This window comes from Culex quinquefasciatus, chromosome 3, assembly GCF_015732765.1.
Source record: "Culex quinquefasciatus strain JHB chromosome 3, VPISU_Cqui_1.0_pri_paternal, whole genome shotgun sequence".
Lineage (NCBI taxonomy): Eukaryota > Metazoa > Arthropoda > Insecta > Diptera > Culicidae > Culex > Culex quinquefasciatus.
Window position 1 is genome coordinate 137,749,662 of NC_051863.1, and position 23,894 is coordinate 137,773,555.

General features: G+C 38.3%; 1 protein-coding gene across 5 annotated transcripts in view; it reads right to left on the bottom strand.

Annotated features, from left to right (window-relative positions):
- Positions 1 to 23,894, bottom strand: part of LOC6048531 (protein suppressor 2 of zeste) — a 95,771-nt gene that overhangs the window by 8,261 nt on the left and 63,616 nt on the right. For all 5 annotated transcript variants that reach the window (XM_038262599.1, XM_038262601.1, XM_038262600.1 and 2 more), the window contains exons 3-5: positions 5,073 to 5,169; positions 4,520 to 4,711; positions 4,197 to 4,440 (exon numbers count right to left, since the gene is read on the bottom strand). In XM_038262599.1, the coding sequence (XP_038118527.1) occupies positions 4,197 to 4,440; positions 4,520 to 4,711; positions 5,073 to 5,169 (533 nt within the window). The remainder of the gene's footprint in view (positions 1 to 4,196; positions 4,441 to 4,519; positions 4,712 to 5,072; positions 5,170 to 23,894) is intronic.

The following is a 23,894-nucleotide window of genomic DNA, read 5'->3' on the forward strand; positions in this document are numbered from 1 at the left end:
TATGTTCCCACAAAACAATTTGATGATATTGCAACTCGAATCTGCTGATTCTGTTTCAATAAAGCCTGTTGATTTAAAATTAAAAAAAAATTAAATAAATTTAAAATCTCCTAGAATCCTCCAAATTTGAAAATGATGCTCACATTTTTTAGTTCTGAATCAATTCCTACTGAATTCAAATAAATCAATCAAAATACTAGGGCAACCAATTTTTTGACGTGGCAAGTTTGTGACATTGCAATCATAATAAAATTGTTCTTTTTTGTTTTAAACCTTTCACAAATTTCAACCTTACGAATGAAATGCGGAGAGTACTTCAGCTATCATTTAGCTTTTTTTTTATGTTGTCCTGTGTGATGATTATAATTAGCAAAAGTTTAATGACACAACTTCCCACAGGATTAATATTTCAAACCAACCAATTATTTTCCAACATTGCAGTTAGCGTCATGAAATAAATAAAATAAAATAAGAAACATTTTATAATTGATTAAAGTAATGTTGATACACTCATAGTTAGAATCCAATAAAACATATTAATGATCATCAAGAAGAATGTATTCATCAAAACAAAACCTACTTCTGCCCAATCTGACAACACAATCAATCTTTTCAAAACTTGGCATATCTTATGAAAACAAGAAAATAGTACAGTTAAATATCAAACCAAATCCAATTGTTCGCTCTACAACAATACCAGCCCAATCGGGGTGAGAGGCAACCACGTTTAACACTCCACCACCGAACCCGTATAGTCAAATATGTACAGGCGACCTAAGTTTTCAATGTGACATGTGTCCTAAAACTCTTGTCGGGGTCAAACGGTAAGGCTTATGAAACTAAAGCTTTATCTATTATTTAGTTTTTCGTACTTATTGAACTTTTTATGGTAGAGGACAACATAATCTAAAACAAATATTTGCAACGATTTCCATTTGCAATTCAGGCTTATCGAGCTTGTTGTTAGGCCATCTGGCTATTATAAAATCTTAAAATTTGGTACAATGTCACCCCTTGGCTCAAAGTCACCCCATTTTAAGTTATTTTTGTGCAATCTAGTTTTCCTGACTTAAAATTTCTTGATGTAGGACTTTTTTTTTAATATTAAGGTATAAACTTGTAAATAATATACTTAAGTCACTTGACTTAGGCTTAATCCGGCTAAGTCAGTGCTGTAAATCGTTTTTATATCATTCTGCTACATGTTAGTACAATTTAAAACCATAACCAGTAATGTTTTGGAGTTAAAACATTGGAACTTTGATCTTTTCCTACGCATTTTACATGCGATTTCCCCTTAATTTCTACTCAAAACACTAAAACTGACCGTATTCGAAATTTCTGCCGGCAAATATTTTGAAACTCGGTCCAGAGGTGCAGAATGGTCCCAGGAACCATGTCCAATCATTGGTTTGGGTGGAATTTTTTTTTTCATAATAACGGTCTCTGGGGGACCCGTGTAAATATCAAGCCCAACTTTCAAAATTTTGAAGCAAAAAGTATCACAAAATACTTTATATATTATGTACTAAAATTATGTTACTATCAAACATTTGCAAATTATCAATTATGTGATTTTTTTTTCGCAATGTAACCTTTTGAAAGGGCGAACATTTTTAAATGTTGGTCTAGATTTTTCAGTTTCAAAATAAGTTTCATTGAAAAAAGCAAAAGTTATCACAAAACTTTTTTATTTACTTTGAAAATCAAATCGATAGTTTCCGAGATATCACGAGGTAAAAAAGAAGGATGACATTAACGTGAAGACTTTTATCATTGTCATGATTTTTCGTTCAAAGATATACATTTTGCGTCGCTTTCAATATTTTGATAAAATTCCTTCAACAAGTTGTTTAGAATAGTGCCCTACACATGCTGATTCCTTTTGATAACGATTATCCCATTCCTTGTGAAGTTATGCAAATCGTCATTAATCAATGATTGCCAACCAGGACGTCAATGACTGTGCCAAAAAAATATATAAATTTTGAAGCACAATTGATTTAGATCAAAAATTCTATCAGTGGCTTCAAGAAGGCAACAACCGGCACACACTGATTCCTTTTGGTGCTGAAATTCGATAAATTGAATTCAATACAGAATATTTTACAGTGGTGATCAATTTTCTTCGAAAATGATCAACGGCTTCACCTTAAGAAAAACAATTTCTTCACAAAATTTAAAATTCAAATTTCGGTGCCTATTTTGGCAACCAGTCCGATCTGCAAAGATAAAAAGTAAAAATTTGAAGAAATTTTCTCAGCTTTTCAATAATATTTTTGGCAGGGAAACTTTTTCTTTATGAAGTATTTTTAGATTGCAAATACTGAACTTTTTTCCACAGAATTTCACCTTAAAAATGAGGCAAGTAATTTATTATTTCAAATTTTATTTTTCATCTAAAAATGATTTTTGATATGTTGTTGGCAATATTTAAGATTTTTCCAAAAATCAACTTATAATTAATTCATTTCTCTGGTTTTACATTTTACTCTAGTGCAAAAGATTCCTTTTTTTAGTTCCCTAAAATATATGGATCATTCCTTCTAAAGTCACCCGACATCGACTTAACCAAATCTAGTCATATCTGGCATGGGAGTTGCTTTTGCCTCAAAAAAAATATAAGAATTCCAAGTTTGGTGACTTTGGTTCACCCCGTACCCATGGCAACCCCTTCCCTTTTTATATATTTTTGGAAAACCTCAAAAATTAAAATGTGTTTTCCTAAGAGAAAACTCAACAAACGTTAATTTTTAGGTAAGCAAATTTGAAGAATTTAGACTTGGAATGCAATTAGGTACTCAAAATTTACGTACATTGTTGCCAGATATTAAATTTTGCGTTTTAAGTTTTAAAATGTTAACACCTTAGACGAGCACTTATGGGAAAACTGACAATTGCAATCGATTGATGAGATTTTTTTTTTATATAAAATTCAATTAAAACGAGAGGGTAAATTGAATAATTCTTGAGATAGCATGATTTAATGTTGGAAAGACCTTTACTGCCCATGTTCGCATAAATGTCCCATATGCAAAAACAGCAAGCTGAGAAAAATGCTTTTGAAGTTTGTCCCATACATAAGGCTACGTGTTATGTTTTCGAGAAAAAACTGGATTTCCTCCTGATTTCTAGAACAAAGTAGTGGATGTTATAGGCTCTTTTGAAAGAGCACACAATTTTGAACCAAACTGCATATATAACTCAAAATCGATGAAAATGCATATGGGACATTTATGCGATCAGGGGCAGTTTATTGCTTAGCAAATGTTTTACTAATTCATCCATTTTCTGCAATATATTGGGTTAGCGCACAGTAGGCCCTGAAATTCGAAGAAATTAATAATTAAAAAAAATCGTAACAAAAATAAGTTTTTTTTCACGTTTTAAAATATTTTCTTTTGCTTCGGATTTGAAAAAAAAACTGAAAATATTATTTTTTTAAAGGTATTCTTATATTTAAAGTTTTCTACACCCCTGCTTTAAAAGAAACTAAAAAACATATTATCCAGATACCTAATTTAAATTAGTTTGTCACTCATTTGAAAAAAATCACTTAAACGTCCAAATTCAGCTATAAGTTAGATTCGCTAACTTGCTTTTCTATTCGAATTACAAAATCCGCTCTGTAATCATATATTTGAATAGGAAACTGAAATTTTACTTTAACAAGAATGAAGAAGCAACTAAAGTCTATTGAACGATGCCAAACAATCCTTTCCCAAACTAGTTTATAGAAAAATATATCTTGATTTTTTAAATAGGAGTTTGTTTAAATTTGTCTCAACCTAAAATAATTTCCATGTCAGTCAGTAGATTTCACGAGTTTTTCCAGATTATCTCCAGAGGTGGTAACCCTGAGTAGTTACACATAAGTTTCCGTTTGCAATAGGTTCATCTAATCCTTTAAATCAAATTTTTCAACATCCGTTTTAATAGAATCCTTCTATGTTAAAATTTAAGGCTTGTACAGAGCTAGTAACAGAGCTCCAGAGTTATCAAACCTTTAATGATATAAATACACAAATTGCCCAAGGATCTTGCCTACAAGCAACTGATGTAAAAAATAATCACATTAATGGAATAAGTGCCTTACAAATTAAGCATTTTTCAAAAAAGTTTAATAAAGCTCATATTTGGATTTGAACTCAATTCGCCCACCGTAACAAGCCCCTGAATGTCCGTAAATCACTTACCCGGCGGTAATCGAAGCAGTACGCCACGTCCATCAGCGTGAACTCGTGCGGCAGAATCTCGTCCTCATAGATGATGTCCACCTGGATGCGGTCGCTGTCCACCTGCAGCCCGTTCTTCGTCAGGATAAACTTGTACAGGTGGTGGATCGTGACGGCCGCCGGACAGTGCAGGTACGTGACCGGCAGCTGGGTCCGCTTCGGGTCGTAGTCCGCAATCGACTCGTAGTGGTACTCGAGGGAGAGGCTGTACAAGGGAGAGAGAGAAAGGGAAGGATTTTGAGGTTAGGACGTTCCGGTTCAGAACGAACGAAATTCTATATTACCTGATGAGCTCATCCGGCGAGAAAAAGTTCTGGTCCTCGAGGAGGCCATGCTCGGGGGACAGCTTCCGGGTGCCGCCGGGCGAGCCCGGCTCCGGAAACTGGTCCGAGTAGAATCTGGTCACTCTTTGGTTTTCCGACTTGTACAGCCCCGGGACCAGCTTGTACACCAGGGACTTTAGGATGCGATCCGGCCTGTTGAGACAGTTGTAAAAAGAAAAGAATAAAGGTTAAACTTAAAACTTCCTCCGGGTCACGAATCGCGAGAGCAACTGTCGAGAGAGATTGAATATTAATTTTGAACCGCTCAAATATTTATCATCCTTATTTCGTTTTCTCTCGTTATTACACTAAGAATTGAAAGTACAAGTACATCCACATTGTTTGACAGTTCAAAGCTACTCTATTCTGAGCAAAGTCGATCAAATTTTGAGATGCCCAAAAATCTGAGTACTGCAAATTTAGAGTGTAGAAAAACCATCATGCAACACCGACACCATTCCATCTCCTCAAACAAGCATGACATTTTTGCTGCTGAAGTCAAGCGCGAAATTACCTTAAATTAGCCACCGTGATCGTTTTGTTGTTGTACGATTTGCATTTTGGACAGTATTTATTGCACTCCAAGTACCGCACGATGCAGGACCGGCAAACTGCAAAGGGAGAAAAGAGAGAAAGGGAACAAACGTTAGTACGAAAAGGACAAAAAATGGCATAGAATTAGCATATGGAGAAGGACGAACAAAAAAAAACGTAACGAACTCCCGAACAGGCAGGATAGAGTGAAAAGTGCACACTCATCGGGAACAGAAATGGCGACAACGAAAAAAAAAAAACGGAGCGAAAAGAAAAGGTTTCGCTCCCCCCACTCTTACGCGAAAGGTCCTGGTGAGGAACCAGGGGCGGACCGAAAGACCACCCTGTTTTTGAGTGAGGTAATTTGGAAATTTTGGTAGTAGTTGCTGATATTTTATTAGATTTAAAATGGATTAAAAAATTCAAAATATTGTTAAATTAATTTGAAATTAAACAACATTTTGAGAAAAAAACATGTGACGTACACCCAAAGGAAAAATATATCTCAAAATCTGCAACAGTGGATTTGCTGCAGAAAATGTCATATTTTATAACATTTTTTGCAGCAAGCCCCTAGATCATTTTTGCCCGCGTGTAAACATTTCAGCGATCTGCAGTTCTCACCAACACATATAAAGCTGGCCCGTCCCCGAGCAACACTCCAGAGAGAAGCATATGTTGGTGCTCTTTCACTCACTTTTCATCAAGCGTCCATGGCGCGGTGGTAGCGTGTCGGACCAATAACCAAGAAGTTGGTTGTTCAATCCTCGTTCTGCTAAGTGTTTTTTTGTGAAATACAACCAAAAAGCCGTCGGTAATGTCGATAATTGTCGGTAACGGGCAAAAATGTCATACCCCTATATCGCAAAAAATGCATGAGGACAGTTTTCATGCAGATTCTGATATACTTTCATGCCGCCATGCATCACAATCATGCGACCGCCAGTTGGGTGTACACAGTAAAAAAAATATGTGTAAAATCGCATGCAAAAGCATGCACATCACCTTTGTGAGCAAAAGCATGTAATATTGTATGAGAAAACGTGTACACAAAAAGCGTGTACAAAACAAAAATAAATAGACTATTTATTTTTGTTTTGTACATGCTTTTTGTGTACACGTTTTCTCATACAATTTTACATGCTTTTGCTCACAAAGGTGATGTGCATGCTTTTGCATGCGATTTTACCATCGGATTTTTTGCTGTGTAATTTTTGGGCTCTCATGCACACATTTCATGATTTTTTTTCTTGTTTTAACTTTTTAGGCTTGGTTTCACAACTTTTGTTTGCAGGAAATTTAAAATCGTAATAAAAATACGGAAATGCAACCTTGAATTCGTTCATGATTTTTTATGTTTATCCAAAAATATTTTTAGAAAATGACTTTTCGTAAAGAGCGAGTCTCCAATAAAACCGGAAAAGGATTTTATTTGATTATCTTTAGTAGGTTGACATTTTTTAATGATTTTTGCATCATTTTTTCGTCCATAATTATACCACTGTCGAAACAAAAATTGCATGTAAATATTCTAAAATCATGTCACGGGAATGGATTGTCTGATCGATTTGGTGTCTTCAGCAAAGTTGTAAGTTACGTTGAGGTCAATTTATATAAAAAGTCACAATCTTTAAAATAATTCCACTTTTTTAAATGTTATTCAACAAAAACTTAAATGCACAAAAATCTTTTTTTTTACAATTAAGTAAACTCTGATTTTTTTGCCTTTAAATTAAAAAAAAATAGTGATTTAAAAATATTTTAAAAGTGCTCAAAAAACTTTTTAAAGCAAATAAAGGTTTGCATTGAAAAGTGTATAACATTTTTTCGATTATTTCCGATTCAAGCAGCTGAAAAATATGTATACAGTGGACTCTCTGGCTGTCGATCTTCTCGATACCAATATTTCTCCAGCTGTCAATAAAATTTTCAGTCCCTTCAAATAGATTGCTTTGATTTTTTGTTCTATAATTTGATAACTCCCGCTCTCGACGGTCCCTTCAATATTGACAACGAGAGAGTCCACTGTATATGTATATATATACAATTTTCCCTTCTAGACAATGGAAATTGAACAAATATATGCAGAGAATAATGTGAAAAACAAAAGTATAGAAAATTGTAATTTTTTAAGTGTTTTCCAATAAGTGTATTTTTTGAACTAACGATTTCTTGGTTACTATTGGTTCGATTTTCAATTAAATTTCTGTGGAGTTTTAAAAACTTTCGAACAAAAAAATTGAAATCAAGAACAACATTGCAAAATTTATCGTTAAATTTTCGATCAAATTTATGCTTGGCTTTGAAATTTTGATTTTGGTTTAACTCTAAACAGATCGGAAACATCACAAAACTGTTTGACTCTTGAGTCATTTCCAAAACTAACCCGAGAATTTGTTGATATTTTTACATTGAATTCCAAAATGCTTGGAAAACTTTTAGAAATATTTTTGGTATTCAACAAAACTTTTCTACAGTAAGCAATATTTCAAATATAACATTTACAGCAAATTCTAATAATAAAAGAAATATTTGCTGTTGGCTATTTTTGTTGCTATAAAGAATAAAAATATTTTTTATAAAAGAATATAAATTTGAGTTTTTTTTCTCGTTATCGACCGAAATTTAGATTCTTTTCTCGATACTGGAAGAAATTTTGATTTTTTACGTTTGAGTTATTTTAACATTAATTTTTTTTTGTTTGGAAAGTAATTCTATTTCTAATCAGGCCAATTAGGCCATTGTACATTTAATTTCAAGTTTTTGTTCCCCCCTCCTTTAAAATTTATCCGAAAAATTAGTAGTATTGGAGAAGTAATCTGATCGATTTGATGTCTTCGGCAAAGAAAATGATTTTTTGGAAAAAATCGGAACTTGTAAAAAATATTTCGATTTTTATTTTTTTTTTGTCATTTTAGGATAAATTCCCAAAATACTTAATTGTGATTTTTGATGTTTTTTTTATATGTTTTAGGGGAATAAACAATTTTTTTAGCCATAGTGTATTCTGAATAAGAAGATATGATTTTATTGAAAACAAAAAGATTTCAAAGAAAACGTTTGAAATATTTTTAGTGAAAAGGCGAAAAAGCTTAGCTTGTCTTAAATTTATGATATTTTGCTAACTTGTGATAGAAGCATAACTGTATTGATCTAAACTGTATTTTGTGATACTTTTCAGCTAAATTTTGCAAACGGTGACCTTTATTTCATTTTAAAAACATCCAAAAATAAAAAAAGGCTACAAATACTATAAAATACTGCCAACAAAGGATTAAGCATACAAGTTTAAATTTAAACTCTTCAAAGTCCGCCTCTGCCAAAAACCAAAAACTATTCAAACTCGCCAACATTTGGCGCTACCAAACTCCCGAAATGGGAAGTAATTATTTAGCCAAATTTATTACTCTCAGCTCAGTCGAGCCCGTTTGGAAAGTGCACACTAGGTTTTTTTCTCCATCCGCCAGACAAGTCACTTCTGTTCGTCCAACAAAACTCGAAACGCTCACAGTCAATTTTTGCTTGCTTATTTTTTCGCAATACCCCAACCAACCGAGCTTTCAAAACCCGTACCGAAATCCAAACTTTGCGCGCCAAGGTCGGTCCCATTTGTGGCAGCGGTAGCGGAGGTGGTGTTTGCTAAATTTATTATTGACTTAATCCTGAATTTATGCAACTGTGGACCGTCCTTCACGAATAGGATTGAAGAGTGTGTGGTAGCCGGACCATTCTTCTTTCGAAAAAGAAGGCTTGCGACCATTGTGGTCGACCTTCGGTCAGAACCCACGCCACGGTGTGCTCTCGTGACATATTTGCATTTTTTTGAGAAAGTTTTTGTTTTCGATTTGTAATAAAGTAAAAAAAGTCAAATTTTTCCTACAAAATTTAAGGTTTATTTTTAATTTTGAATGCGACAAGCTAGCACAAACACATACACGACTACATGTGAAGAAGTTTAACAACACCGTTCCCGGACCGGCCTCCCGGTGGCAGGGCTCCCCGAAGGAACGGACAGAGAAAAGGCCTAATGTTTATTTATGGGATAATTCGGAGGCGATTGGTGTTATTTTTCGTTATGAGAAAGATAAATAAAGAAACAAAAGTGGCGGGAATCGAAAGTCTGGAGAGGCAGCAAAAGGTGAGAGTCCGTAGATGTAGGAGAAAGGGACTGTTTTGGGAGAGGAAATGAAAAGAAAGAGGAGCAAACAAATGAGTCAATAGTGCCAGGTCGTCAGAATCGACCACAGGTGACGTAATATTGCGCCATCTAAGGTATATGACGGGATTCGAATCGTCGACCTCTGAATTGTTAGTCCAGTCCGAATAGCTCACTTCGAATTCCTTCTCCCTGATCAACCTGAACAGAATTCGCAACCCAAATCAAAGCAAGCTGAATAACGACCACAATCCGAACAAAGTTCCCAACAAATGAGCGATCGTTAGAATACAAATTGCAAAACGCCGACTTTTTTCTGCCACACCTAACCTCAAACGAGTTTTGGACCGAGTTGGACTCCGCGGGTGCGGCCGCGTAATTAATTAATCAAGCTACTGTATTTAGATCTAATTTATACAAATTTATGAGCACAAGTGGCGCGTACGCACAAAGGAGTACGAGAGCGAAGCGAAGAAGATTCCCGAAGAAGGGGCCGAACGAATGAGAACAAAAGAAACCGGCCGAAGATCAAGAGGTACGAATCGGGAGAGAGAGCGAGCGAGAGAGATGCTTCCGAATTGAGCGCGAGCACACCCAAAATAAACAAATGATGATGAGTGGTTAGAATATTTAGTGCTCTCACATGACTTGCTCAAAGTGGATAGAAATTTCGCGGGCTCACAACTGAACAGGAAGTTAAACCAGTGCCAAATTTAACGAGGAAGCATCTTTATCAAGCCAAAAATATAATCCGGATCGTTTTATGATAATTTTTATGCTGCAAACACTGACTGGGTCCGTCCCTTTTCCGCCTGTTGTTGGTGTGCTGGATTAATCCAGCCCGTCCAAGAGGAAATAAAAGGCCCCGAAACGGCGCTATAAAACCCGTAGTTTGATGCCGTCATAATTACCTCCACTAACTTTGTTTTTACGCCCGCTCGACGACCACACGTCAAAGAAGGCAGCTAGAGTCAAAGTCCGCGTCAAAGTTGGCCGTTTTAATTAAAATTCACGCGGGAACGAATCGGCGCGGGATGGAAGCGTGAGAAATAAGGGTTCAAGTCTCGAATCGAAGTCAGTCTGGTCAGTCAGGTCAGTCAGGTCAGTCAGGTCAGTCAGGTCAGTCAGGTCAGTCAGGTCAGTCAGGTCAGTCAGGTCAGTCAGGTCAGTCAGGTCAGTCAGGTCAGTCAGGTCAGTCAGGTCAGTCAGGTCAGTCAGGTCAGTCAGGTCAGTCAGGTCAGTCAGGTCAGTCAGGTCAGTCAGGTCAGTCAGGTCAGTCAGGTCAGTCAGGTCAGCCAGGTCAGTCAGGTCAGTCAGGTCAGTCAGGTCAGTCAGGTCAGTCAGGTCAGTCAGGTCAGTCAGATGCAACAGTTGTCAAACCATCAGCGTTTTACTGTATTTTCTAACTCAATGATCAAAACATTGATTGACCAATTCGATGAATGCTTAAAAACATCTCAAAGCCCAAATCCCAGCAACACAAAAAGGGCCGCTCCACTGGAGCAGTTAAAGTTTCCACGTTCGTTCAGGTTGGCCGCCTTCTTCTGCTGCCACGGTCCGTACCGAATCGGTAAAGCCCTTTTCATCAGACCTTTTCCCATTCCCTGCCCTTTCACCTTGTGTGCCCATCATTTTGAGCGATGTTTGTGAGAGAACGAGTGAGAAAGGCAGCTTCCCATTCCAGAATACTTCCTCGTTGTCATGCTATCTTGACATAATTATTGGTTTTGAACAAGGTGCTTAACCATGGCTTTCTACCTAAGGTCCTCGCGATTGAGTGTGTACTGGTGCGGTTGTCAAAATCGCTATCTCTGACTCTGTCACTCCGATGAAGGTGACTTTGTTTATGTTTTGATTTTCTTGGCACGGTCGTTTGTTTTTGTTTTGGTTTTCGTGGCACGGAATGAATGTAAACTAAGATCACGAGTACCTATGATATACAGCCTTGGTGTTTAACCATCGATCCACATATCCACCAGAAGGTAGTAAAAGCCGTACATGACAGTGAGCAAGAGAGCAACTCTCTTCAGTACACTCTTGCTTTCAGAGCATACGGAGAAAATCGGAAGAAAATGGGAAAAAATGAGAGTTGCTCTTTTACTCGCTAACTTGATTTGTTTGCATTCATTTTGAATAAATTGGAAAAACTTTCAAATTATTTTTTTTACTAAAATTATTGTTTTAAAATGAAGCATTTTTTTAATAACCTTATTCGGAAGAAAACGAGAAAAAGTATTTTTTTCAAAACCGTAAAATTTCCACCTGCAACAAGCGAGCACGGCGTTGACCAAATACCTTCGGCGGCGCTTCGATTCTGTAGGCCAGGTTTGGGAGCCAATTTTCCCTCCGGAGAGGAAGATGTAGAAGTGGAGAAGGAGGAGAATCGAGGCAGAGATTAACGCGCTTGATGATTATCACACTTTTCCGTTGATTAGTTGTGACAGAAGTTTCCGCCGCGCGCTTTACGGGATTTCGGTAGAACAGTGTTGTTGGTTCGGGACAGATTTGTGTGTTGGTTTTGTGATACAAATGCTGTCGGATTTTGAGGAGACATGATGGAAGAAAAATTGAAAACAGATGCTGCGGCTGTTGTTGCTTTGGTTTTGTTGGGAGTTGAAAGAGTAGGTGTAGACAAAAGCAGAGGATGGATTTGTGAAAATGACTAATTAATGGGACGGGAGATTTTAATCCGAACAAAATGTTTCATGTGGCAATGGTTTTTAAATTGCAAAAGAAGGAAAAAAAAAGATTCAGAGATGATAGCATAAGAGAAAAATGGCCGTATATTTGCACATGACAGTGAGCAAGAGAGTAACTCTCTCCCATTTACTCTTGCTTCAGAGCATACTAGGCAAAGCAGAAAAAATGGGAGATTTGCGAGATTTGTTCTTTTGCTCACTGTCTTACTTTGAGATCGTAAGAAGAGCAAACTGCGTAAGGAATTTTTGGTGTGTTCTTCGCCCAGGATCGATGGTTATTATTTCTAATTTCCCATAAATCAATAAAATACATCCTACACGTCAATCACATAACCGAAAGCCTCACTTTACTATATTTCATCGGTCATACTTTGCAACGAGCCACCAGCTGTCAGCACTCCTCGTCGGGGCAATAAAAAATGTGACCACCGGTACGGAATCGACTATCGGCTATCGATACACATCCCAGGTCCGTTCTAATCAAATCCCATTCTTTATTATAACATCAACAAATCCAGGCTGTCTGAACCTGGCTGGGCGCGTGGGTTGCCCCGACCAAATCCCCAGCGAGAAATAAAAAATTATTGGCTTTGATTTAATAAAAACCCCGCCATTAACGACGCACACGTACAGTTTTTCTTTTCCGAACCAAGAAAATTGGAACATCGTCGTCGGTTTGAGAAAGAGCAAAAACCACCAGCACCAAAGAGAGTGAGGGGGGTTCGCAACCCTATACTTTGCGTCATAGATCTATATTTTATACCGAGTATCTTGAGCGTGGCCCTTTTGCTGCTCGTGGCCCAAGTGCCTATTTTGTTCCGATCTGGGGTTTGAGGGTACGAACCTGCGAAAACCCGGAGGGAGGGGAACGGAAGTGGCGCACTGGAGAGACAACTAGCAGACAGGGTGGCAACTCTTTTGTTGTTTACAAAAAAATCATTTGGTTTTTCAACATTTAAAATTGTATGATTTGTATGGATAAAAATTGTTAGGAATAAGGAATTTAATAAAATATTTAGTCAAAAATAATAATACTAAAATGAACTAAAATGTTCAGAAACTGGGATTAAATTGACATTTCATTTATTTTTCAAAAATAATTTAACCAGTTGCATGATTTATTTTTGCAGAGGCTACAAAACAATATTTTTTAAAAAGAGATTTTAAAAGTTATTTCAAAATCCGGGGTAATTGGAAACCAACAATATGTTTCTTACAAGATTCGGATTAAAAGTGTTCATATTAAATTGATCACGTCAATTTGATAATCAATAAGGCTGTTGCTAGTAATATTCATAGTACATGTCGAAATATTAAAAAAAAACTGATGTATAGTGTAATGATGGTTTACAAAACTAATAAATGAAGAAAATTCTGAAGTAATGTTGTTAAACATTTGTAACTTGATAACACTTCTCATTTTTTAGATGTGTTAACGTTTATGGAAAAACTTAACAAACTTTTTGGAACATTTTTGGGCTTTGAAAGCATTTTTCAAACGTTAATTGTATTGTTTTTTTTTAAATATTTAAAAGCAGATGAACAGTTCAAATATTATGTTGTCTAAAGATACAAAATAAAAATATCTAAAATGATATTTGAAACAGATCAAATTTTACTTGAAGATCTTGTATTCGGCTCTTGATTGTTTACAATCCGAGGATTTTTTTTAAGGTGAAAAAATCAAACTTGATTAAAATGAAAAAAATATCATTGCAAAATTTAGATAAATCTTTTACATTTTTTTGCAACAGTTTTATCAAAGAAGTACTGATGTCATGATTCCTTTTTATTACCCTTTAAATTTTGCATAATTTCTCAGAAAAAAATATGGAATGGATAAAAAAAACTTTAAAACAGAGTCCAGACTCGATTTCTTTGAAGTTTTACTTCAGAAAATCAATAAAAAAAATTAGTTGAAATATTACCCCATAAATGCTCTAAGGGGTTTGTGAATTGCCCCTCAAGTGTTTTAAGAATATAAATCAACATGGCGGCCAAGATAGCCTTGGTAAAGTATTGAGAAAATTAGTTTATTAATTTTGGGTCGCTTGTTCTATTTTCTTTTCTTCGATTTTTCAAAGATCTTTTGAGGAATCTTCGGTAAATTGAACTTCATAAATAAGAAAAAAAAATCATACCGAGTCTAATTTTAAACAAATATTACTTAACTTGACAAAAATGCAAAGAAATTTAAAAAAGTTGGGTAATTATTGTGAATATTTCAAAAGATAAGACCGTTCAAACGATAATACATCATCCCGGTACGAGAATCGAACTCACTACCTCTGGATTGGAAATCCAGCAAGCCGCTAGTCGAAATCTATCCCCTACCAGTTAGCATTCTTAGTGAGCATATTTACTTTTTGAAAAAAATATAAATAAAAAAAATAAAAGAAATAAAAAAAAGAAATCTTATTTTTCCGAGCAAGAAAGGAATCGAACCCATCACCTTTCACTCACAAGGCAAAACCCGTTACCTCACGGCCACGGTAGCTCGGCAATTTTTTTTGTCAAATACATCATAAAATATTAAAATTTAAATTACAGGAAATGATTTCGACATTTGAACAAAAAAAAAGTGTTTTATAGTGCATTTTACCCCAGACCAGTTGTTTTGCAATCATTAGTATTCAAAATATTTAAGCATTAACGAAAAAATAATTACTCTAAAAAAAAATACTTCTTGCGGTTTTGTACATCAAGATTTTACAAAAGAATTCAAAATATTTTTAAACAGATCCAAACATGCTAAAGGAGATATTAGACTATGGCAAACAAACAAACAAACAAACAAACTCGCTCTTTTTTGTGTTTGACAGTTTGCCAAACTCGCAAACTTGTTAGCGGCTAACTCATAAACAATATCAAATGCCTGACGTTTCTGCATACAAAAATGCAAGCAAACTGTCAAACTGTTAAATAGTTTGTTTGTTTGATTGTTTGTCATAGTCTAGTACGCCCTTAAAAAAGATTATCAATGCATTTCAGACTATTTATAGTTTTTGTTAACTAGACTGTCTTTTCCATAAAATTTTAAAGTTTTTTTTTTCAAATATAATATTTTCGCGACATAACCATTAACATTTTACCATGGCTTAAACGAGAATTCAGTTTTTTTAACGGTGCACATCAACCAAAGCTTTTGCACCAAAATTTTTGTTACACACATTTTGGTATCTTCAAAATTACGGGAGATATCGATACAATTTTTATTCATTCTCTAAAGCACTGTCTACAAAATAATTAACAATGAAATTTGACTATTGTTGCAGGATTGGGTCCGTAAGTTTGACAACTATGGAATAAGAAGACAACCATTTCCTTCGTTGCCGTGCACCCTTAAGCAATGCTTGAAAAGGGTTCTATCACTGAACGGCACTGCTTGATATTCGATAAACTTTCTGTCAGCGATCATTTCCCAAAACGATATTTGATCGCTGACACACAACGCCTATCATGACCGTCATTGCTTGGCGACGGTCGATGAACGTAAACACGAAGACGAAACGAACGAAAAATGAGCACCGCTCAAGCAGCCGCCCGAACGAGACAACGTGCTCTTTCTCTTTCTCTCGTTTTTTGTCTCTCTCTTCCTAATGTATGCTGCGTGGTGACAGAAATCATATGATTGCTATCATTGGAGAGATGATCGGAATCTCGGTAGAATGTCAATCGACCGCTCGCTAGGCGATTTTTCTCCTGGAGGTAAGTCAATGATTGTGTGAGTGACCTTGCGTAGCACTCATTCCTTTGTGTGTGAAACGAACGAAAGCAGAATGTAAAAATCAGATTGTCGTGGTGAAGACGATTGGAGTGTTCTGTCAGCTATCACAAACAAAGTCGAAATTTCACAAGCCCTGCCCTTAAGTGTTAGGAAAATTATACTCAAACTAATTTTTTTTTTGATGTTTTGTCCAGAAGAATTATAATGTTTGAACTTTTTAAATTTTGGATCGAGTTTCATCTGCTGATCCCCCATTTCTCAAGTCAACTGGCCACCCTGAAACCTCAAACACGCTCCTTTTCCCTCTTCCCAATCGCTGCCTATATTTCATCTCAACGAGCTCGTGAAGAATGGCCGAGATTATGCCGCAGCAGCCTGCAGGTCGGCCTGGGCGATATCTGACGGGGCTTTAGATTTCCCACCGAAATAAAGGGGGAAACCAGAGGAGAAGGCCTACAGGTTCCAAGTCCGAGCGGCGATTTCCGAGATGGTTTCATTTCCGATAATTAGCACCTTATGGATGGGTTCCGTTCTTCTCCCAGGTCCCAAGAAGGGGACGCAATTCGAAATCAATGACTTTTGGACCTTCCCCGCGGGAATTCGACCGCCGGAAGCTTTTCGGCGTGGAAATGTATTTTTAGCCGCTCGACGTATTCCCACCTGTTTTGACGAGGGAGAAGATGTGCAGCAGCGGTAGAATAGCGAGTTTTATTAACGATGCGAGGAAGTCGAGCATAAAACCCCTGGAGTTGTTAGGAAATTACCATAAAAATCGGCCTGAGGGTGGTGTCCGTAAGTGACGTTACAAAAAAAATAAAATCCTAAAGTGAATCGGAAAATTTTAAATATTTATTTTAAAATTACCCCAAAAAAAACAAAGTTACGTAATTTACGGATTGACCAAAGTCACTGCCACACGAAACGGAACAAGAAGGGGACGACGACCACTTTGTGCCGTAGAAAGGAAGCAGCACACACACACAAACACACAAGAAATAGACCTTTTTGCTCTACATTTCCGCGGTCACACAGAAAGTACGGAATTGAAGGGGGCATTAGAGTGGCATTAGAGCGCATGGACAGGGGCGTTCGCGGGGTGAAGTTGGGTGGGAATTGGAGTTGGAATAAGATTGGGATTGGGATTGGGATTTGGAGTTGGGATTGGGATTGGGAATGGGATTGGGATTAGGATTAGGATTGGGATTGGGATTGGGATTGGGATTGGGATTGGGATTGGGATTGGGATTGGGATTGGGATTGGGATTGGGATTGGGATTGGGATTGGGATTGGGATTGGGATTGGGATTGGGATTGGGATTGGGATTGGGATTGGGATTGGGATTGGGATTGGGATTGGGATTGGGATTGGGATTGGGATTGGGATTGGGATTGGGATTGGGATTGGGATTGGGATTGGGATTGGGATTGGGATTGGGATTGGGATTGGGATTGGGATTGGGATTGGGATTGGGATTGGGATTGGGATTGGGATTGGGATTGGGATTGGGATTGGGATTGGGATTGGGATTGGGATTGGGATTGGGATTGGGATTGGGATTGGGATTGGGATTGGGATTGGGATTGGGATTGGGATTGGGATTGGGATTGGGATTGGGATTGGGATTGGGATTGGGATTGGGATTGGGATTGGGATTGGGATTGGGATTGGGATTGGGATTGGGATTGGGATTGGGATTGGGATTGGGATTGGGATTGGGATTGGGATTGGGATTGGGATTGGGATTGGGATTGGGATTGGGATTGGGATTGGGATTGGGATTGGGATTGGGAACTTGTATTTTGAAATTGGTTACTGAACTCATTATTTCCATTTTAGTATTTTTTATAATTTGAAACTCAATAAATTTTCGATCTCTCCCCTTCAAACGCTCCTGCCCCGAACGCAAACAGAAACGAAGAGGTTCATTTCAATTGCTTGGCTCAACAATAATTCTCAATACACAGTGTCGAGCGGAGAGGGGCCCACCAAAGCAAGCAAAAAACCGTGTGGCGAGGGGTGAATATCAATGAGAAGAGAAAAAAAAATTGTCTTATTCAGGGAATTGTAAAGAAACTTTTCGTTTGCTCTCTCTTGCTCACCTTCTCACTCTCACGAGAAATTGAGTTCGGCCATCTCTCTCCAACTTTAAGCGAACGACCCCTCGCGAGCGATTCAACACGAGGGGGTCCAAGAAGCGAGCTCCTTGGGTTTATGTTTACGCTTCAATTTGAAAAGTTTTCGGTAAGAATCACGTTTCTCGGTGGTTTGCACATCGAAAATAGAGTCATGTCGTGAGACTTGTCAGGGTTTTTTCGTCTCACATCTTTTTGGTGGAATGGTTTAAGTACGTTGCTCTAGTTAGAAATGTTTGTAGTGATTAATGATTCACGATCTCAATTTTCACTGCCATCAAAACATTACTTATGAAAACTTGAAGAAAAACTCGCTTTCAATTTATAATTTTACATCGAAAATACTTAATTTTGACAAAACAATAATTCTACCATTAGATTTGACAGGTTGGCGCCATCTTGTTTTCATATAGAGATTATTGATAGAAATAAAATCTTTTACTTTCAAAGTGTGTTCATAACTTAAACTTTTAAAAATATATAACCTTCCCAACAATCTCGCCACCGTGATCGACTACTGTCATTGTTGTGACACCGAGTGACGCTACGGGTTATCTTGACAACCCCAACCGCGAGCGTAAGACTCTTTGTTTCCAGGAATGTTCCTCTCCTGCGCTTATCAATTGCGACGAATCGTGCATAATTGAATCGGCTCGTCAAACCGCGACCGACGAAGTAGCAAACAACTCCATTGAAATGTCCAAATTTACCGATGAATAGAGGACCCTGGCAGCGACAAGAATGAACTTTTGACAGTAACTCGTCAAGTTTACAACCGCGTGTTTCAGTGTGTTTGATGCTCTTGCCGAGAGTTGCCTTTTCCTGGGATGTCGCAATTGCTCCGGTTGTGCTCGTTTGACACAAATGAATTTTTACAAAATAAGAAAAAATCGCTTTTGAAAGCTTAACAAGGATTTGAAGACTTATTTTATCAATTTTCTTTTTTTAAATAAAATTTAAAGCCTAATCAGAGCAAAACGATTTTTTTATTTGAAACAGTTGATCAAAAATCAGGGCACCAAATCAATGCCGTATTTTTTTTTCAATCAATGAAGTAGGCAAATAGTTCTAAATAGTAAAACATTAACGGAACAAGTCCCCTTTAGTTTGGGCACTAAATAATTTCAGTAGTTTAAAATAGTCAAAAGTCATAAGAAAAGGTAATTTTGAGTAAAATTGACTAGCTCAAGTAAGGGCACAAAATCATTGAAGTCTGTTTTAGTTTGGGCACCAAATAACTTTAATGAGAAAATTGTTTAAAACAGGCTAAAATCATTCATAAAACATTTTTAAGTAGAGTTAGTCAACTCAGTTAAGGGCACAAAAACAATGCAGCAGGCAAATAGTTTAAAATGGTAAAAAATTAGTGAAAAAAGTCCGTTTTAGTTTGGGCACTACATAATTTCAATGAAACAATAGTTTTAAAAAGTCAAACAATACAAAAAGTGCCATTTTGAGTTAAGTTGACCAACTCAGATAACGTCACAAAATCTGTTTAAGTTTGGGCACTGAATGTGCACTTAAAATGCACTAGAAGTTTTGGCACTAAAATTTTAAATTATAGCATAAAATAGTCAAAAATCATAAGCAAATGTCATTCTGAGTAAAACTGACCAACTCAGCTAAGGGCACAAAATCATTGAAGTCTGTTTTAGTTTGGGCACCAAATTACTTTAATGAGAAAGTAGTTTAAAATAGACAAAAATAGGCAAAAATTATTTAAAAAAAAACATTTTTAGTAAAGTTAACAAACTCAGGTAAAGGCACAAAATCATGGAAGTTTGTTTAAGTTTGGGCACTACAATTTTCAAAGAGAAATGGCATACAACATCAATAATCATAAGAAAAGGTTATTTTGTGTAAAGTTGACCAATTCAGCTAAGGGCACAAAACCAATCAAGTCTGTTTTAGTTTGGGCATTTAAATTTTCAATGAGAAAATAGCATACAAAATCAAAAATCATGAAAAAAATGTAATTTTAAGTAAAATTTACCAACTCAGGTAAGGGCACAAAATCATTCAAGTCTGTTTAAGATTGGGTACTACAGTTTACAATGAGAAAATAGCATAAAAAATCAAAAATCATAAGAAAATGTTATTTTGAGTAAAGTTGATCAACTCAAATAAGGGCACAAAACCAATGAAGTCTGTTCAAGTTTTGGCACTCAAATTTTAAATAAGAAAATAGCATTAAAAAATCAAAAATCATAAGAAAATGTAATTTTGAGTAAAGTTGACATACTCAGGTAAGGGCACAAGATCATTCAAGTCTGTATAAGTGTGGGCACTAAAATTTTCAATGAAAAAATAGCATACAAAATCAAAAATCATAAGAAAATGTAATTTTGAGTAAAGTTGACCAACTCAGCTAAGGGCACAAAATCATTCAAGAAGGCAAATATTTAAATATGGTAAACAAATATAGAAAAAGACTGTTTGAGTTTAAATAATCAACCTCAGCCCAGGGCACTAAATAATTGAAAAATAAAAATAGCCTAAGAGAATAAAAAATTATAAGAAAAAAATATTTTGAGTCCGATTGGTCAACCCATGCAAAGAAATAATTTAAGTGAGATTTTTTCAAATAGTCGAAAATCATAAGAAAAAGTCATTTTAAGTCCGGGCGAACAACTTAGGCAAGGACACCACATCAATAGGATAGGCAAACAGTGTTGTTGGATCTACGAAGTGTCAGTTGGACTGGCAACACTTCACAACCACGACTGCTACGATTTTTCACCGCAAGATTAGCAACCCTGATCGCCTGCCGCAACAGCTTCCTGCGATCAAGCACAACCCTGCGCAACGCTACGGCCGCACAACGGCGCGACGAACAACGACGACGACGAAAGACGACGACGAAAGACGACGACGAAGAGGACGAGTGAAAAACCGCCATTTTGCGGACACAGTCTCTTTTCACCCTCGGTAGCGAGAACACGTAGTTTTTAATTAGACTTAATAAAGCTAGTTTGTAGTGCTAATTCCGAGTGCGTTTACTTCTTTACCACACCCACGGCCAGTTCGAACATTTCCATACAGTCCACCCGTAAATATTCCGCCGTTTTCCGTGGGGCCAACGTGCCGGCCCGAACATTGGTCCAATCGAACCGAATCTGGACATCCGGCGTGGATGTGTTAAAGAAGCCCGGTGAAAAGTGCGACGCTCAGAGCAAAAGTGGACAGTTCTCGCGAAAAGTCACTCCGGTGAGAGAAACGTAGCCGCGAGTGCAAAAAATACGATTCCGGAACATTTGCAAACAATCACGAAGGACGCAAACTGGCCTAATCCTGTTCGCGAGTGTCCAAAGAGCAAAGAAGAAGAACCTAACCTAAAAGGAACAGTGAACAGTGTTCAAAATGCCGCCAAAAATCCCACGTACTCCGTTGAAGAAGACGGAGGAAGACATCCGCCAAGAAGAGCTGGATGGCCTGGTCCACATCAGAGAGCAAAAGGTGGACAGGATCACCCGGATGAAAGAAGCGATCACCAGTGTGCCTAGAGGAGGGCGCACAGCCGCGACAGTTAGAGGAAACCAGAAGAAGCTGGAGTTGGTGAACAGCGAGTTCGACAGCGTCCATCAGCGTATCATCCTTCTGGCGGATGCAAAGTCTCGAGGTCAGCATGATGCCAAGCAACGAGAGTTCGAAGCCATGTACGATGAGCTCATCATGACCCTTGAGCAGTGGACCGATGACCTCAAACCCGCCGTCGCAGCAGGAACGTTCAACGCCCTCGCGCCAGCCGGCCCTCAACCGGTGGTCATTAATCAGCCTCTGCCCAAAATCATCCCAACTTTCGACGGCAAGTATGAGTCTTGGGACAGATTCAAGATCATGTTCAAGGATGTTGTGGACCGGTCAAACGAACTTCCCAGAATCAAGCTCTATCACCTAGAGAAGGCCTTGATTGGAAGCGCTCAGGGTGCGATCGACGAAAAAACGATCCAGGACGGCAATTACGCTCATGCCTGGGAGATTTTGGAGGAGCAGTACGGGGACAAGCGGCGGATGATCGATCTGCACATCGGTGGTTTGCTACGAGTCCAGAAGCTGGTCAAAGAGAGCCACGAAGAGTTGAGGTCCCTGGTGCAGAACTTCCACGGCCACGTCGAGAACCTCAAATTCCTGGGCCAGGAGTTTACCGGAGTGTCGGAACAGATCGCCGTCTACATCCTGGCACACGCGCTGGACGAAGATACATACAAACTCTGGGAGGCGACCATCAAGCGTGGAGAACTCCCCAAATACGACGAGGCCATCAAGTTCCTGAAAAGCCGCGTCTCCGTGCTTGAGCGATGGGAAACTACCAAGCTGGCAGAACCAAAACAACGAGACCGATCAAGTCATCTGACTTCCGTATCCGAGCAGCCTTACCATATCGCCAACACAGCCGTCATGTCGCATCCGAAATTCCGGTGCGATTTCTGTAACGAACGTCACCTGACCTTCAAGTGCACTGCCTTCAATGGCCTTCCGGTGTACCAGCGCATGGCAGCGGTCAGAGAGAGGAACCTGTGCCAAAATTGCCTGAGGAGTGGACATCACTGGAAGGAATGTGGATCCCAACACTCGTGCCGCAAATGTCAGCGAAGGCACAACACATTGCTACACCGGCAACCACGAGTCTCTCGAATTACCGGCCAAACGCAACCTCAGTCCTCACCAGCATCCTGTGAAAATCTACGGGCGTTCAACGCTATACTGCCCACAGCGTTGGTCAACCTGAGCGACAACGAGAACCAACCTGTGCCGTGTCGCATACTCATGGACAGCGGATCACAGGTAAATTTTATTTCTGAAGCCATGGCAGATCGTCTCAAACTGCAAACTACGGCCGCAAGCGTTTCCATTTGCGGCATCGGAGCGTCAAAGACTGTTTCGAAGCAGTTGGTCTCTGTGAAACTCCATTCCCGAATCAGCAGCTTCAATGCAAACGTGGAGTGCTTGATTGTTCCGAAGGTGACCGGAACGGTGCCACCCTCGCCGGTCGACATCACAGAGTGGCCAATCCCCGTTGGCACCCAGCTTGCTGATCCAACGTTCCACAAGCCAGACTCTATCGACATGATCCTGGGAGTAACCATGTTCTTTCGGTTGCTGAAAAACGGACAGATTGAATTGGATGGCAATCAACCGGATCTTCGAGAAACTCACCTTGGTTGGGTCGTTGCTGGACATGGTGGCGTCGACGATGATCTACAAACGCGATTTCCGGTCAACGTTGGGGTGGCAATTTCTGCTTCAACCACTAGTCCGTCAACTACACTCTATTCCCATGGAACCTCCGACGGTTTTGTGATCCGTACCCTGTAAGTGCGTAATCCAGCAAGGCAGGTATGGCTGGAACTTCTTCCCAGCCCGGGGGGAGTATGTTGGATCTACGAAGTGTCAGTTGGACTGGCAACACTTCACAACCACGACTGCTACGATTTTTCACCGCAAGATTAGCAACCCTGATCGCCTGCCGCAACAGCTTCCTGCGATCAAGCACAACCCTGCGCAACGCTACGGCCGCACAACGGCGCGACGAACAACGACGACGACGAAAGACGACGACGAAAGACGACGACGAAGAGGACGAGTGAAAAAACCGCCATTTTGCGGACACAGTCTCTTTTCACCCTCGGTAGCGAGAACACGTAGTTTTTAATTAGACTTAATAAAGCTAGTTTGTAGTGCTAATTCCGAGTGCGTTTACTTCTTTACCACACCCACGGCCAGTTCGAACATTTCCATACAGTCCACCCGTAAATATTCCGCCGTTTTCCGTGGGGCCAACGTGCCGGCCCGAACAAGTGTAAAATAGTCAAAAATAAATAAGAGAAGTTAGCTAAGTTTGACAAATATACTCAGTCAAGGGCACTAAATAATTTGAAATAAGAAAAAAGTTTCAAAAAGTCGGAAATTATAGGAAAAATTTTGAGTGAAGTTGACTAACTCAGGTAAGGGCTCAAAATTGTTAAAGTAGGAAAACTGTTAAATATTGTCAAATAAATAGAATAAAGACTGTTTTAGTCGAAATAATCAACAAATAAAAATAATTTGAAATAAAAAAAAGCTTGAAAGAGTCGAAAATCATAAGAA